Here is a 15,159-nt window from a genome sequence, read left to right on the forward strand (position 1 = left end):
ATTTGGTTGAAACTCAGTTGTTTGATGATGAGACATAGAATGTCTTAAATCTTCTTTTCGACAACCTTTTTTCGGCCTCAGAGAAATCTGCCTCCTTGGTTTCGGACGAGCCATCTTTGCCTTTGATAACATAAGTGGGTGTTTTCACTGTGTAAACAGTGCCATCACTGTTTTTACACTCGCCAACAACCTGAAACACTGATACTTCGTCTCCTGGCTTAACACCGATGGATATTTCACTGGTCACTTGCTGAAATTCCGTCCTAGTAGTAGACAAACTCCAGTTATGCTCTAATGTTCCTGATGCGCCGATCTTCACGTCAAAAAGTTTCATCACGTTAAATCCAACTTCCCCTGACACAGTTGCACTTGCACTTCCACCACTGGACGTAGACTTGGAAGAAGACATTCCCTTAGTTATGATGACCTTTTTAGTAGCTTTTTCAGTGGGATGCCTGTTTATCACTTTCTGCAAGAAGACAAGCTGTGGAAAAACATGGTTATACGTTCATTCGCATTTTTATTGTATATTCTTTGGTGCTTCTTCCTTGCCTTGCTATTTATTTTTGCTCCCATGACTACCATGCCCAAAGATTGTAAGACAAATTGAATGGCGCAAGGGAGGATCAGAAAGAGGACAAACTCCTATCAATTTGAAACGCTCTGTGCACATTTCTTAACGTTTGGTTTTTCTTTAAAGAAAACCGTGTGGGAGATGGGTGATTTCAGCAGACTCGCAGAACCGATTGGGTATTGGCCAGATTTCCCTCCCGATAGTTTGAATGTTGTTCTATTATGCTTGTAAATACCGAGACAAATTGTCTTACTCCAATCCTGTCAGGAAAAAATTACTTGAAGTTGTTATGTTTGATTTTGATTATTTGTTATAAATTATTTGAATTGAGCGCGGATAAACGAGCCAGTGCAGCCAAGTACACTTCAACCAACAACATGGTGAATGGGGAGCCTAATGCTAGCCAGGGGCAAACCAACTAGGCGTAGAATCTTGCAAATTGAGAAAGGCACAGATAATTGATTTTAAGGAGAAGTATGAAGAAACTTCTCTTTCTGGTTGATCATCAGGATCATTTTTACCTCAGAGTAAAGAAGACAGACAATTAACATACCTTTTCTTCCGGTTCACAATCTATGGCGCATCTTTATTTTAGGAAAAAGAAGAAAGAGGAATTCAATGATCAAAAGCTAAATGTTTATGGCCCCACCTCCAAGGGATTGGTGACTAATGCAATGATTTACATGATGCTTACGGAACCCAAAACGTCACCTGATGGAAAATTAGAGAATGCAGTTTTGTTAAGCTACTGATAAAAAAGAGAAAATAAAAAACTTACACCGCTGTGTAGGGTGATTTGACGTCCAACTCCATATCCAATCTCCTATCCAAACCTTGAACTGTGCAGGTGCCATCTTCAGTCTGATCTTTTCCACAGGAGTTGAAGCAGTGACAATATTTTATAACCTTTTTGGTTTCATCCTCAATGGCATCACCGACGCAGGGGCTAAACTTGTCGTACAGTTTACGAGCTTTCTCGTACCTGTTGGCCCAAGAATCAAAACTGAAACCTTCGCTACCACATTCTTTCTTCAGCTCTCCAAGTTTCTCCCTGTTCATCCGGTCACAGGATCTTCCACTACCGCGATCAAAAGCACATGAAAGGAAGACACAATTTCCCCAAGAAAGAGCAGCGCTTCTGCAATCACTTCTAGTTCCACACTTTAGCTTATGCCCCCACGAGTCGGATGCTATCCAGCAGAAAGGGCTAAAACCAGCTCCTGGAGACGACCGGCAAGAGCCTGTCATGGCACAATTTCCCTCAAAGCACCTGGAATTAAAATCATTCCATCAAAACCCTACTCTGGAGGAGAGAACGAATAAAGTTGTCCAAAGACAACTTAACTATTTACATGTCTGTGAATATTTAAAGATCATATATGTGAACCGCTAATTAAGAAAGGAATATAAAGGCGACCTTCGCAGTAATGAAACTGAAGCAGTAGTGAAAATAAGGCCTGAAATAAATTCAGGCCTGTACGGGATTTGAACCCATTACCTCGACGAAACCGGTGCAGTGCTCTATCAACTGAGAAAACAAGCCAATTGGAAACTGATCATTATGTTGATTTGCTATAAACCCTTGGAGTGATGAATGGATGACTGTGAATATTGGAAACCATTTATGTGAGCTGAGGATTAAGACGTGAATATGAAAGCGATCTCCGCAGTATGACACTACTTACGATCCCTTTATATGCTAATAAGTATTAATCTTCTGTTACATCTGCTTCCTGTACTCTCAAGATACTGCAAAATGGATCAATTTAAACAAATTTTAATGTTTCCTTTATATGCAGTTCTAACATATCTCTACTTCGTAATCTGATCTAATTGTTGCCCAACTAGCTTTTGGTAATGAGACTGAAAGGAACTTACTCAAAAGACTTTGAACTGACCACGTTGCAAGACAACAACAGCTGTATACCCAGGAAGAGGAGGTTTCCAATTGTGACGATTTCAACCATTCTGGTACTATTTACGCTAGTAAAAAGATCGGCAAATACAATTAAATGAATTAACTGAAGCGATGGGTGAAAATTTTGGAAAGCGAAGAATTCGTAATGACATTGGCTTCAAACTTCAAAGTTCAGTAGGCTTAAGTATTGTACAAGTGCCGTTAGGTTTCATGTTCAAATCCTATAAATTCTTTTGGAGTCAAATTTTTTCAATCTCCTATTGAAAAAATTTCGTTATAAGTTAAAGTTAAAGTTATAAACATCAAGCATTACGGGATACATCTTGTAACTTATTTTCTCAGATACTTTTAGCTTCTTCTTTCTAATTTGCAAATGCAGTTTTCCAGCTTCTCTAGAAAACATTTTTGTTCCATGAGGCGCTAAAAGACAGCTATCTTCTTTTATACTTGTGTTTGCCTACTAATGCTTGACAGAAATGGGATAGGCGGCAACAAGAGGTTTAAACGAACTGGTAATTCACCTACCACTCCTGATGCCCAGATGTTTGAGGGAAAATCTTCACCAGTACTGGCCTCTCTTCTCGGTGGATTTGCTTCTTCAGTTTAAAAGGCGAGCGCTTTCTCGTTTCTTTTTAGACTTACGACATACCCCAATAATTTAAGGGTCATGAGACTTGTGGAATGAAAATGCTGGTAGCTACTTGAAATTATGAAATTACAAACATAATTTGTAATTACTTTGAGAAATGAGGCATGTAAAAGAAGAAAATGTTAACCCTGAAAACTTAAGCCATGAACAAATTAACATGCATAGGTAGGAAATGCGGCGGCGCATTAATCATCTACAAGTGCTGTGAAACTTGGACAAAAGACTAAGAAAAGATAAAGGAATTTCAAAAAATGAAATGACATTTTTTATTGTTTTGGGAAATGATGCATACAAAATGAAAGGATACTAATTAAAACTTTTAGAGTTTAAACTAAGATCAAAATTACATAAAAGGCCACTTGTTTGCTCGTTACAAACACTTCTCTTCTGACATTTCTTGGTGCTAAATCACTAATTACTTTCTGATCAAGGTTTTCACACTGTTGCTTGTGGATATATTAGCCAGAGGAGAAAAATTTCAAATGACTTATGACAAAGATAAAAGATGTTTCAGGTGCGTTAAAAAGAAAACATCTGAATCCGCGGCCCAAAGTTTTCATCGAATAGCTGGGCCCCATAGGTCGTATCCTAAGTTTCTACATATGTGACAGGTGTTGTGTACTACTTGGATCGACTCACCCATACATGTAGGCGACCTGTGTAGACTTTCCTTGAACGTTCCTATCGCGTAACGATTGTTTTATGATATATTTGTAAGTGCGTGGAACTCTCTTAGTCTCAATACCAGAGCAAGCAAAACGTTCACCTGTCTTAAGCGCAAGCGCTAAACGGGAGCTGTGTCACGTCGTCTAATTAAATCATCGAAGACTACCATATTTTTACTTGAAAATTTTAGTTTCAACAACAGTAAATAAACTCATACATTGGTATTTCAAGATACAATTTTATGTGTCAACTAGAGTATTCTAAGATATATAACAGTTTATTCTATTCTCTCTTTATAATCATCGTAATTAACTTTTTTGCTTCAGTTATTGTAAATGCTGCACTCTGCTGCGTTCTACTGTATTGTTGTGTTGCGAGCGATAATTGACCAATAAAACAGTTCCTTTCTCTGATACCGAAAAGGTGAAATTGTCAGAATGGCGACGTTTGATTCACAAACTATCTACAGAAGCCCTAAAAAAATAAGTCAGACTGATCAGAAAGGCTCTGTTTGTTTGGCTACCAGCAAATTTTTGTCTTTTGTTCAAGATTTTATCGTCAGGTTTTAAAATTTTTATGTTCCATATATCAGTTTCACTTTAGTGAAAATTGTGTTGCTAGTTTCGGATTTACAAGAAGCCACCGACAATCTTTACTTTCAACACTCATGACACTCGAAAGTGATTCGGTAACTGTGTATAAGGTTTTGAACGAATACTTTCCAAAAAAACCTGTTTTCTCTCAAAGAGTAGAAATGCCTGCACTTTCACCTTTTCTCGCAAGCATCTGGCCCTTGCTAACCCTTTTTCTGTTCTTGAGATGAGGAGTTACTTGACGATAAAGTAAAAAAAAAACAATCAAACAATACCTTGTTTGCTCAAAAGATGGTCGTTTTGACTTGGAAATGCAGCGCCCATTCGCAAGCGGTTAAATCTTTGAAATGGGATTCTGATGGAGAAGACGTTTAGAAGTGACTGTAAATATATGGAAATCATTTATGTGAACTGCGGCTAAAGAAACGAATATGGAAGCGATCCTCGCAGTTATGAACACTGCTTAAGCAGTAGTGAAAAATAGGGCCTGGAAAAAAAAAATTCAGGCAGGTACAGGATTTGAACCCATGACCTCTGCGATACTGGTGGAGCTTGTCATTAAGTTGGTTCCTTCCCATGCGTTTGTTATTTTCCTTGAGCAAACATGGCCACAAATGTAGCTGTCTTCCTTCGACTACGGGCATCATCTATATGGTTGTTGAACTTAACCCGGGTCCCGTTACCTCTCGCGCTCTGCGTATTATTTGTCGCTGTCTCAAGCATATTGCTCAGCGAAATTGAGCCAAACTAATGTCACACATGACAACATTTCGTCCGTATTTCATGTTAATCGTCATGTGTATAATCGTAACGATGTTGTGCGTTTGTGCCCTTCCTATTTGGATTTGTGTACGGAATCGACCTCGGAATTGGAAATATCGTGGAAAAAGAGTTGATAAACTTTCTTAGGTGAAAAAAGCCAACGGAGCTATGAATATTCCATCAATTGTCTGCCGAAGAAAATTTGTGAACAGTTGTTCATTAAATAAGTTTGGCCAATCTAATGCCTGTCGAGAGCGATGCCAGTGCGTATTATCATCGCGAGAGGATTTCAATGTTAAAAGCTCTTACTTGGGACCCTTAAATTGTCGTTTTGTGTGCAACAATGCTATTATGTTGAAGGATTATATTGTTGAAAGGAACTTTGATATATTTGCGATTACTGAGACCTAGTTTCGCCCTGGAAATGTTGATCGAATTACAATAAGGAATTTGGTTCAAAATGGTCTATTGTTTTTATAATGCTCCTAGAGAAGGTAGGGGGTGGAGGTGTTGGCGCTATGTTAAGGCGAGCGCTGATGGTTGTTTCTTCTGAATATTTTACCAATTACAGATCCTTCGAAGCTATAGGAATACAAATGAGGGTACTTTCAAAGGTTATTAACATTGTAGTCATCTATCACCCTCCTTCATCATCTGAGAATAATTCAATGAGTTGCTTCATGGAAGATAGTTCGCTTCTTGAGGATTATTTTGCCAAGTCTGGATCCTTAATTACTGCCGGTGGTTTCAATTTTCATATCTTCTGACGTCTCCACGACTAATTTTATCATTCTGCTGGAAGCGTCCAATTTGAGACTGCATGCTACTCAAGAAACCCATCGTGCTGGTAATGTCTTAGATCTGATTATTGATCGGAATGATGATGAAGACTTTGTGCATTCTGTTGACGATCATGATTCCATGATTTCTGATGACTTTACTTTGATGTTTCACTTAATATTACAAGGCCGTGTCATGAGAGGAAAACTATCTCGTGCCGTAACGTTAAATCGATCAATTCTAACGCGTTTCAAGAGAGCATTGAAAAACCTTCATTGTTAAAAGTTGATCTTGTGGAAATGCCCCAAAGTGTCGAGTTATACAATTCAGAACTATTAAGCATATTGGATTTCCATGCACCACTCTCGACTCGCACAGACACAGTTTGTCCAACCACACCATGGATTATGATGGAGAAATTCACATGTATGCTGACGACACTAAGGTTTACGTGACTGCATCTTCTCCCGATATGGTTGCTGTTGTCTTGAACGTCATCCTCAGAAGTTGTATGACTGGTGCTGCCTTAACCGCCTCATACCCCACCCCGGTAAAACCGAGTAAATGATTTTAATGCGTGGCCAGTTTGTTAGGCCACTGCACGCAGTGTCATTAGGGAACAATGTTGTCACTCAAGTCAAGTCAACTAGGTGTTTAGGCGTCGAAATTGACAGCGATCTTAATTGGAAAGTTCTTGTAAAAGAGTTAATTAAGTCCTTTTCATAAAAATTGAACCTTCCCAGGTCTTTGTATTTCTTACCAACTACAGCGAGAGTGATTTTTATTTCAAAGTAATTTTACCATCTGTTACCTATGGGTTTGTTGTATGGGGTTCCTGCAGCAAATCGCTCTTTGATGAGCTGGAGAGGATTCAAAGGAAGATCATCTATGGCCTGGATTGGTACACACCCAGCGATCAGGTCTTAGCCCAAAGCAAGTGGCCCACTATTAAAAATTTATATGAATATAGATTACTTATGTTAGCATACGACTGTTTTTATAACTGCTTCTCCGTTCCAACTATGAAGCTGTTTACGAAATATGAGTGCAACTATAACTTGCGAAGGAAATTGACCTTTCTGTTACCAAAACCAAACACCGAAATTCTTCGCAAGTCCACTTGTTACAAAGCCTTATCTCTATGGAATTCTCTTGACAATCATACGCGTGCAATCTCAAGCAAAAGCTTATTTAAAAATTTTCTTAAACGCAGAATTTCATGCGAATAGATTAATTTACAGATATGTTATGTATTTTTTAAAATAGGTTAGATCTTTTTTAAATTGTAATCATTTTTAAAGCTTTTTATTCACTTGTAAACTATGTTTTAATTTTTAAATACACGACCACATCAGCTCCGCTGTAATTTTTTTATCGTGTTTAATAAATATTACTGCTGTTGTTGTTGTTTCATACGAAACGTGTAGAATATTATTTTAGTTCGGGCATTTCTGCTCACTAGTTTTTCATTAAAAAAAGAAACAGCAACAAATTTTGTCGGTGTTGCATTAGAAGGTTTGTACTCTTCGGTCAAAATATTTGTCGCGACAAATCATTCGCACATGTGTTGGCGTTGACAGAAAATTTGTCAAAAGGAGGAATCGCTTTTGGTAGTGAAGATTGGCCCTAACTGAAGAAAACGTGACTGGAAAGTTACCAATTTCCCGCGATGCGCCAACTTGCCTGTTGTAAACGTCAGGAACTTTACGATATTACAGGCTGGCGGCTCATAGCGTGGGTCATGGGACACACAATTATAATTACTTGACAGACGTCCTCAGTGACGTGAGAGCATGCGACGATATCACTGACAGAAGTTTATAAAAGGTTTCCCCAAAATGATCGTGGTTCATACTCAAGAGGTTGCCTTTTTTTTCTATGAAAGGTTTCGACTAAAATGGTTTATACGAGCAAAGGTTTCTTGGGAATTAGGAACATTTGTGCAGCTTGTGCAACTTTGTCGCTTGCAAATATGAGATTGTACTTGAAAGAAACCAATAAGTAAATCGTTGTAAAGAAATCGTGTGAATTAAAAGGGATTTTTTCGAAAACAAGAATAAGTCCTCGAGATGTATCTTATCGCACAGTTAGCCAAATTTAAACCTTATTTAATACTTTCTCCATCTCCTTACGCAGATGGTGAGAGGTGCCACCTGAGCTTGATACAAAGTTCCTCTCGTCTGAATGTTACCAGATTTGCTTTATGGTTCTTTATTACAGTGAATGCTCATGTAAAATACGATTTATGAGTAAAGCAAAAGTTAAATAAGTCAGAACATTTAACTTTTTTCAAGCACGTGGTATTAGAGATATTATTTGTCATGAGTGCCGAGAAACGCATTTTTCCATACATAGCGAACTGACGAGAAGAATATGAGTAAATAGATAAACGAAAATTAAGAAATTTGCATCATAAGACGATTTTATTTGGTTGAAACTCAATGTTTTTTTTTACGACAACTTTTTTTCGGCCTCAGAGAAATCTGCCTTCTTGGTTTCGGATGAGCCACCTTTGCCTTTGATAACATAAGTGGGTGTTTTGACGGTGTAAACAGTGCCATCACTGTTTTTACACTCGCCAACAACCTGAAACACTGATACTTCGTCTTTCGGTTTGGCACCGATGGATATTTCACTGGTTACTTGCTGAAATTCCGTCCTAGTTGTAGACAAACTCCAGTTATGCTCCAATGTTCCTGATGCGCCGATCTTTACATCAAAAAGTTTCATCACGTTAAATCCGACTTCTCCTGACACAGATGCACTTGCGCTTCCACCACTGGACGTAGACTTGGAAGAAGTCATTCCTTTCGTTATGATGACCTTTTTAGTAGCTTTTTCAGTGGGATGCTTGTTTATCACTTTCTGCAAGAAGACAAGCTGTGGAAAAAAATGGTTATACATAAATTCGCTATTTTATTGCACAACATTTGGTGCTTCTTTTTTGCCTCGCTACTTATTTTAGCTCCCATGACTACCATGCCCAAAGATCACAAGACAAACTAAATGACGTAAAGGAGGATCAGAAAGAGGACAAACTCCCATTTATTTGCAATGTTTTGTGCAAGTTTTCTTAAGGCTTGGTTTTTCCTCCGGAAAAGGAAAAAAACAATGTAGGAGAGCGGTGGTCACAGCAGACTCGCAGACCCGCTTCGACTATCGGCCAGATTTCTCTCTCGATAGTTCCAAGTTTGAATTGTTTTTATCATGATTGTAAATACTGAACCAAGTTGTCTGACTCCAGTCTTGTCAAAAATAAATTGCTTGACGTTGTAATGTTTGATTTTGATCATTTGTTGCAGGTTATCTGAATTGAGCGCGGATAAACGAGCCGGTGCAGCCAAGAGCATTTCAACCAACAACATGGTGAGGTTTTGGTAGACTTGTTGGACAGAGAAAATCAAACTGATGACCAGCCAGGGCAAAGAAAACAACTGGAGAATCATGCAAATCGAGAAGAAACAAGTAATTAATTTTAATGGGAAGTATGAAGAAACTGCTCTTTCTTGTTGTTTATCTGCTTTTTCGAGGATCATTTTTGCCTCTAAGCAAAGAAGACAGACCATAATAACTGACTTACTGGAAACTTTAGCATACCTTTTCTTCCGGTTCACAATCTATGGCGCATCTTATTTTAGGACAAAGAAGAAAGAGGAGTTAAATGATTAAAAGTTAAATGTTTGTGGCCCTAACTTTAAGGTATTGGTGACTAATGTAATGATTAACATGATACTTACAGTACCCAAAACGTCACCAGAATGATGGAACAGCCACTGATAGGAAATACAGTTTTGTAAAGCTACTGATAAAAATTATAAAAAAAAACCTTACACTGCTGTGTAGGGTTTTTTTACGTCCAACTCCATATCCAATCTCCTATCCAAACCTTGGACTGTGCAGGTTCCATCTTCAGTCTGATCTTTTCCACAGGAGTTGAAGCAGTGACAGTATTTTATCACCTTTTTGGTTTCATCCTCAATGGCACCACCAACGCAGGGGCTAAACTTGTCGTACAGTTTACGAGCTTTCTCGTACCTGTTGGCCCAAGAGTCAAAACTGAAACCTTCGCTACCACATTCTTTCTTCAGCTCTCCAAGTTTCTCGCTGTTCATCTCGTCACATGATCTACCGTCAGCGAGATCAACGTTACATGAGGCGAAGACACAATTTCCCCAATTAAGAGCAGCGCCTCTGCAATCACTTTTAGTTCCACACTTTAGCTTATGCCCCCACGAGTCGGATGCTATCCAGCAGTAAGGGCTAAAACCAGCTCCGGGAGCCGACCACCAAGAGTTTGTCATGGCACAATTTCCCTCAAAGCACCTGAATTACAATCATTCCATCAAAAGAATTTTCTGAAGGAGAGAACAAATAAATATGCCATATCTAAAGACAAATTCAGTTATAATAGTTTATATGACTATGAATGAAGAATGAATGAATAAAGATCAGAGATGTGAACCACTGATTAAGAAATGAATATAAAAGCGACCTTTGGAGTAACGAACACTACTAAAGCAGTAGTGGAAATAAGGTCTGAAAAAAATTCAGTTCTGTGCGGGATTTTGACCCATTACGTTTGCGATATCGATGCTAACAAGCTAATTGGGAGCTGGTTGTTATGTTTATTCGCCATAAACCTGTGAAGAGATGAATGAATGACTGCAAATATTTGAAATCATATATGTGAACTGCGGATTAAGAAATGAAAATGAAAGCGATCTCTGCAGTAATGAACGCTACTTACAATCCCCACATATGCTATTGAGTGTTAATCTTCTGTTACATCTGTTTTCTGCCCTCTCAAGATACCAAGATACTTTAAAATCGATCAATCTGAACATATTTAGTTGTATGCTTTGTAAAAAAGGTTCTGATATATTTCCACTTCGCAACCTGATCTCATTGTTACCCAACTAGTTTTTTGTATTGAGACTGAAAGGAACTTACTCATAAGACTTTGAACTGACCACGTTGCAAGACAACAACAACTGTATACCCAGGAGGAGAATGTATCCAAATTTGACGATTTCAACCATTCTGGTACTATTTTCGCTATAAAAAATCAGCAAATAAGATCGAATCAAATAACTAAAGTGATTGATGAAAATTATGGATAGCAAAGAATTAATGAATGACATTGGCTTCAAACTTCAAAGTTCAGTAGGCTTGAGTATTGTACAAGTGCCAGTAGTTTACATGTTCAAATCCACAACGTCAATATTTTTTTCAGTCCCCAACGGACAAAATTTCGCAAAAGTTACAAACATCAAGAATTACGGAAATCGTTTTATATCTTAATTTCTCTGGTACTCTTAGCTACGGCTTTTTCATTTACAAATGCAGCTTTCCATGCTCCATAGAGTTTCTTTTTTTACATGAGGCGCCCAAAGGCGATCATCTTCTTTTATACTTGTGTTTCCTTTTTATTACATTCTTGGCTTTAGCACGTGTAATGCCGTATTTTTCAAATGAGTTTTTGAGGAAAATGAAACTCTCACGAACCTCTTATAATTGTGGATAACTGGAACTTTAAGCAGTCCAACAAAACAAAAAATTGAACGACAACAACAAAGAAAAAAAAACTGGCAACTAGTCTATAATCAGGCAGTAAAAGGATCTACAGGTCGGCCAAAAAGCAATATAATATTTGTGACAAAAAAAAAACGATTAAAGTCTTTTGATCTTACTTTGACAACTGCATGCAAAAAGGCCTACTAATGCGTGACAGAAATGGGATAAGCGGCAACACGAGGTTTCAACTAATTGGTTATTCACCCACCACTCTTGATGCTCAGATGTTTGGGAGAAAATCTTCACCAACACTGTTCTCTATTCTCTGTCGATTCGCTTCTTCAGCTTTAAAGGCGAGTGCTTGCACGTTTCTTTTAAGACTTATGTCATGCCCCAGTAGTTTAAGGGTCATAAAACTTGTTGAATGAAAATGCTGGTAGCCACTTGAGATTATGAAATTACAGACACAATTTGTGATTACATTGAGAAATGACGCATATGAAACAAGAAAATGTCAACTTTGAAAACTTGAGCCATGAACAAATCAACATACCTAGGTGGCTTCCTGAAATTTACAGCCGACAGACTTCTTTTAACCTATTGTAGTTAATAGATCACCTTTTAATTTTTTTCTTTGTCAATTGGTAGTAGTTATGTAACTTCGAGGAGAAGATGAATCAGTTATTTTTCTTTCTATTTCCTCACAAAGCATACATATCAAATTGATTATTATAACGTGAGGGCTCCCTTGGTGCTCCCAACACCGTGATAACTTTCCTCTCACACCCCTCCTCCTCGGATTGTGGCTAAATTTTAGAACTTATGCCCAGAAGCTTAACCGGAATTTGGCGACCTCTAGATATTTGCTTCTTTTTCCACGTTATTGCTATGTTTGGTTATGATAAGTTTCATTTTCAAGTTTCTCTTTGGCATTCTCTAAAAAAGCTAGCTGCAACTGATCAAGAGATCAGGTCATTCGTTATTTCACATTCGTCAATTTTCTTAACATTGTTCATACGATAAACAATAACTTAGGTTGGCGAATTTTCTATGCAAACCTCTGTAAGAAATCTTCACAAAATTCAAGTTTTTTTTTTTGCTGCGAGCTAAGACTTTGAAGGTAAAAGTACGAAATTTGTTGAAGACTGATGAGCGCGAGGTGCCATTCGCACGTGCTTTCCTAGTTCTCGCAATTCAATGTATTTTGCAGTTGTCCATCGCTGTTTACATCAGTAGCTCTACAATCGTCAGTTTTCCGTAGTTTTGTACGAATTTGGCTTGTTATGAACATATAGGAGACACCTTAATTGCTCTACTTTATTTTTTTCTCTTAGCGTAATTATCACGGTAATGAAAACTTTCCGATATGAAAGACACGCGGCGGTGCATCAATCATTTACAAGTGCTGTAAACATAGGACAAAAGACTAAGAAAAGAATAAAAGCATTTCCAAACCTGACATGACATTTTTTATTACTTTGGGAAGTGATGCATTCAAAATGAAAGTTTAAAAGTTTGAACTATGAGTTAGGTATATAAAGATACAATTATATGGGTAAAGTAATCTATTCTTTATCTATCAGTGCTGTAATATGTTTTTTCATTTTTATCAATAATTATAACTTTTCTAAGAATAGCCATCTAGGAGAGTTAATAGACTACTACACCGTACTGTGCTGCGACGAAAGAGAATCAACAACAAAATAATTACATTATCTGATGCTAAAAAAATGAAATTTCAAAAGTTGAGGCGTTTGAATCATAAACCATCCACAGAAGCCTTAACAGATAAGTCGGACTGATTAGAAAGGCTATGTTTTTTGGGCTACCAGAAAAAATCTTTGTTATTGTCCGGCTTTAAAATATTTATAACTTTCATATATCATTTCCACTTAACTGAAAATCGTGTTGCTAGTTTTAGATTTTCAACAAGCCACTGGCAATTTTCACTTTCAATACTCACGACGCTTAAAAGTGATTCGGTTACTGTGAGTAAAGTTTTGAAGGAATGCCTTGCAGAAAAACAGATATCTTTCAAAAAGCAGAAGTGTTAGCACCTTCACCTCTTCTCGTAAGAATCTAGCCTCAGTTGTTAGACAACGCGTTCTGTTGCGGGATAAATCTCTATCAGGCCCCGGTTGTTCTAAGGGTGGAAAATGCTATCCATAAAATAAAATTATATCTGGTGGATAGTGCAGTTTTTATCCACCCTTTGAACAATTGGGCCCTGGTAGTACGCAGTACTTTTTTCTATCACACCCGTTGGATGGTGATTTATTCGTTGTACAGCATGATGCGTCTTCTATTTAACTGGGCCCTAATCAAAAAAAGTGGTAAGGTAATAAGCGAACGTTCCTATAGTTGCGGTTTATCCTGTCTATCCGTTCTTTTGTAGCTTAAGGTGATGAGTTACCTGGAGATAAAGTCCAAAACAATCAAATCAATTTCATTTTTGCTCAGAAATGGTCGTTTTGACTTGAAAATGCGGCGCCCATTCGCAAGCTGTACAATCCTGATGAATAAGACGCTTAGTGTAAAGATTAGGAACTCAGGATGAAAATCTGTAACAAAGTTTTGCGGAGTAACTCCCTCCCCTGGCATCGACTCTCAATTGAGATTGATTTTAGCATGCCATTTTTATCACATAATCTTTCGCCCTCACTGCTACAACCCATGAGGGGGACATAAAATTCTTTCTTGTTAGATAAGCCCTCCTTCATCATCTGGGAATAATTCAATGAGTTGCTTCATGGAAGATAATTCGCTTCTTGAGGATTATTTTGCCAAGTCTGGATCCTTAAATACTGCCGGTGGTTTCAATTTTCATATCTTCTGACGTCTCCACGACTAATTTTATCATTCTGCTGGAAGCGTCCAATTTGAGACTGCATGCTACTCAAGAAACCCATCGTGCTGGTAATGTCTTAGATCTGATTATTGATCGGAATGATGATGAAGACTTTGTGCATTCTGTTGACGATCATGATTCTATGATTTCTGATGACGTTACTTTGATGTTTCACTTAATATTACAAGGCCGTGTCATGAGAGGAAAACTATCTCGTGCCGTAACGTTAAATCGATCAATTCTAACGCGTTTCAAGAGAGCATTGAAAAACCTTCATTGTTAAAAGTTGATCTTGTGGAAATGCCCCAAAGTGTTGAGTTATACAATTCAGAACTATTAAGCACATTGGATTTCCATGCACCACTCTCGACTCGCACAGACACAGTTTGTCCAACCGCACCATGGATTATGATGGAGAAATTCACATGTATGCTGACGACACTAAGGTTTACGTGACTGCATCTTCTCCCGATATGGTTGCTGTTGTCTTGAACGTCATCCTCAGAAGTTGTATGACTGGTGCTGCCTTAACCGCCTCATACCCCACCCCGGTAAAACCGAGTAAATGATTTTAATGCGTGGCCAGTTTGTTAGGCCACTGCACGCAGTGTCATTAGGGAACAATGTTGTCACTCAAGTCAAGTCAACTTGGTGTTTAGGAGTCGAAATTGACAGCGATCTTAATTGGAAAGTTCTTGTAAAATAATTAATTAAGTCTTTTTCATAAAAATTGAACCTTCCCAGGTCTTTGTATTTCTTACCAACTACAGCGAGAGTTGATTTTTATTTCAAAGTAATTTTACCATCTGTTACCTATGGGTTTGTTGTATAGGGTTTTGGGAGCAAATCGCTCTT

At 37.9% G+C, this 15,159-nt stretch overlaps 2 protein-coding genes across 2 annotated transcripts; both read right to left on the reverse strand.

Moving 5' to 3' along the window:
- On the reverse strand, positions 1-3,081 carry LOC131775920 (uncharacterized). The gene is made up of 5 exons (XM_059092040.2): positions 3,018-3,081; positions 2,453-2,557; positions 1,353-1,844; positions 1,128-1,158; positions 1-484 (listed from the first exon to the last, which is right to left on the reverse strand). Exons 2-5 carry the CDS (start codon positions 2,539-2,541, stop codon positions 14-16), a joined length of 1,083 nt encoding a protein of 360 aa, XP_058948023.2. The 5' UTR covers positions 2,542-2,557; positions 3,018-3,081; the 3' UTR covers positions 1-13.
- Positions 3,082-8,393: 5,312 nt separating this feature from the next.
- Positions 8,394-10,981, reverse strand: LOC131775919 (uncharacterized). The gene is made up of 4 exons (XM_059092039.2): positions 10,893-10,981; positions 9,774-10,265; positions 9,540-9,570; positions 8,394-8,822 (listed from the first exon to the last, which is right to left on the reverse strand). The coding sequence occupies exons 1-4, from the start codon at positions 10,979-10,981 to the stop codon at positions 8,394-8,396; spliced, it is 1,041 nt and encodes a 346-aa protein (XP_058948022.2).
- Between the last annotated feature and the right edge of the window lie 4,178 nt (positions 10,982-15,159).

Source organism: Pocillopora verrucosa, chromosome 4 (genome assembly GCF_036669915.1).
Source record: "Pocillopora verrucosa isolate sample1 chromosome 4, ASM3666991v2, whole genome shotgun sequence".
Taxonomy (NCBI): Eukaryota; Metazoa; Cnidaria; class Anthozoa; order Scleractinia; family Pocilloporidae; genus Pocillopora; species Pocillopora verrucosa.

Excerpts from the sequence above, each read along its gene's own strand:
- LOC131775920 (XM_059092040.2), bottom strand. The coding sequence starts at position 2,541 with ATGGTTGAAATCGTCACAATTGGAAACCTCCTCTTCCTGGGTATACAG. Across the intron at positions 1,845-2,452 it reads GTCAGTTCAAAGTCTTTTGA|GTGCTTTGAGGGAAATTGTG; the intron begins GTAAGTTCCTTT and ends TTTTAATTCCAG. Across the intron at positions 1,159-1,352 it reads AAATCACCCTACACAGCGGT|ATGCGCCATAGATTGTGAAC; the intron begins GTAAGTTTTTTA and ends CCTAAAATAAAG.
- LOC131775919 (XM_059092039.2), bottom strand. The coding sequence starts at position 10,981 with ATGGTTGAAATCGTCAAATTTGGATACATTCTCCTCCTGGGTATACAG. Across the intron at positions 9,571-9,773 it reads AAAAAACCCTACACAGCAGT|ATGCGCCATAGATTGTGAAC; the intron begins GTAAGGTTTTTT and ends TCCTAAAATAAG. Across the intron at positions 8,823-9,539 it reads ATTGTGAACCGGAAGAAAAG|CTTGTCTTCTTGCAGAAAGT; the intron begins GTATGCTAAAGT and ends TTTTTTCCACAG.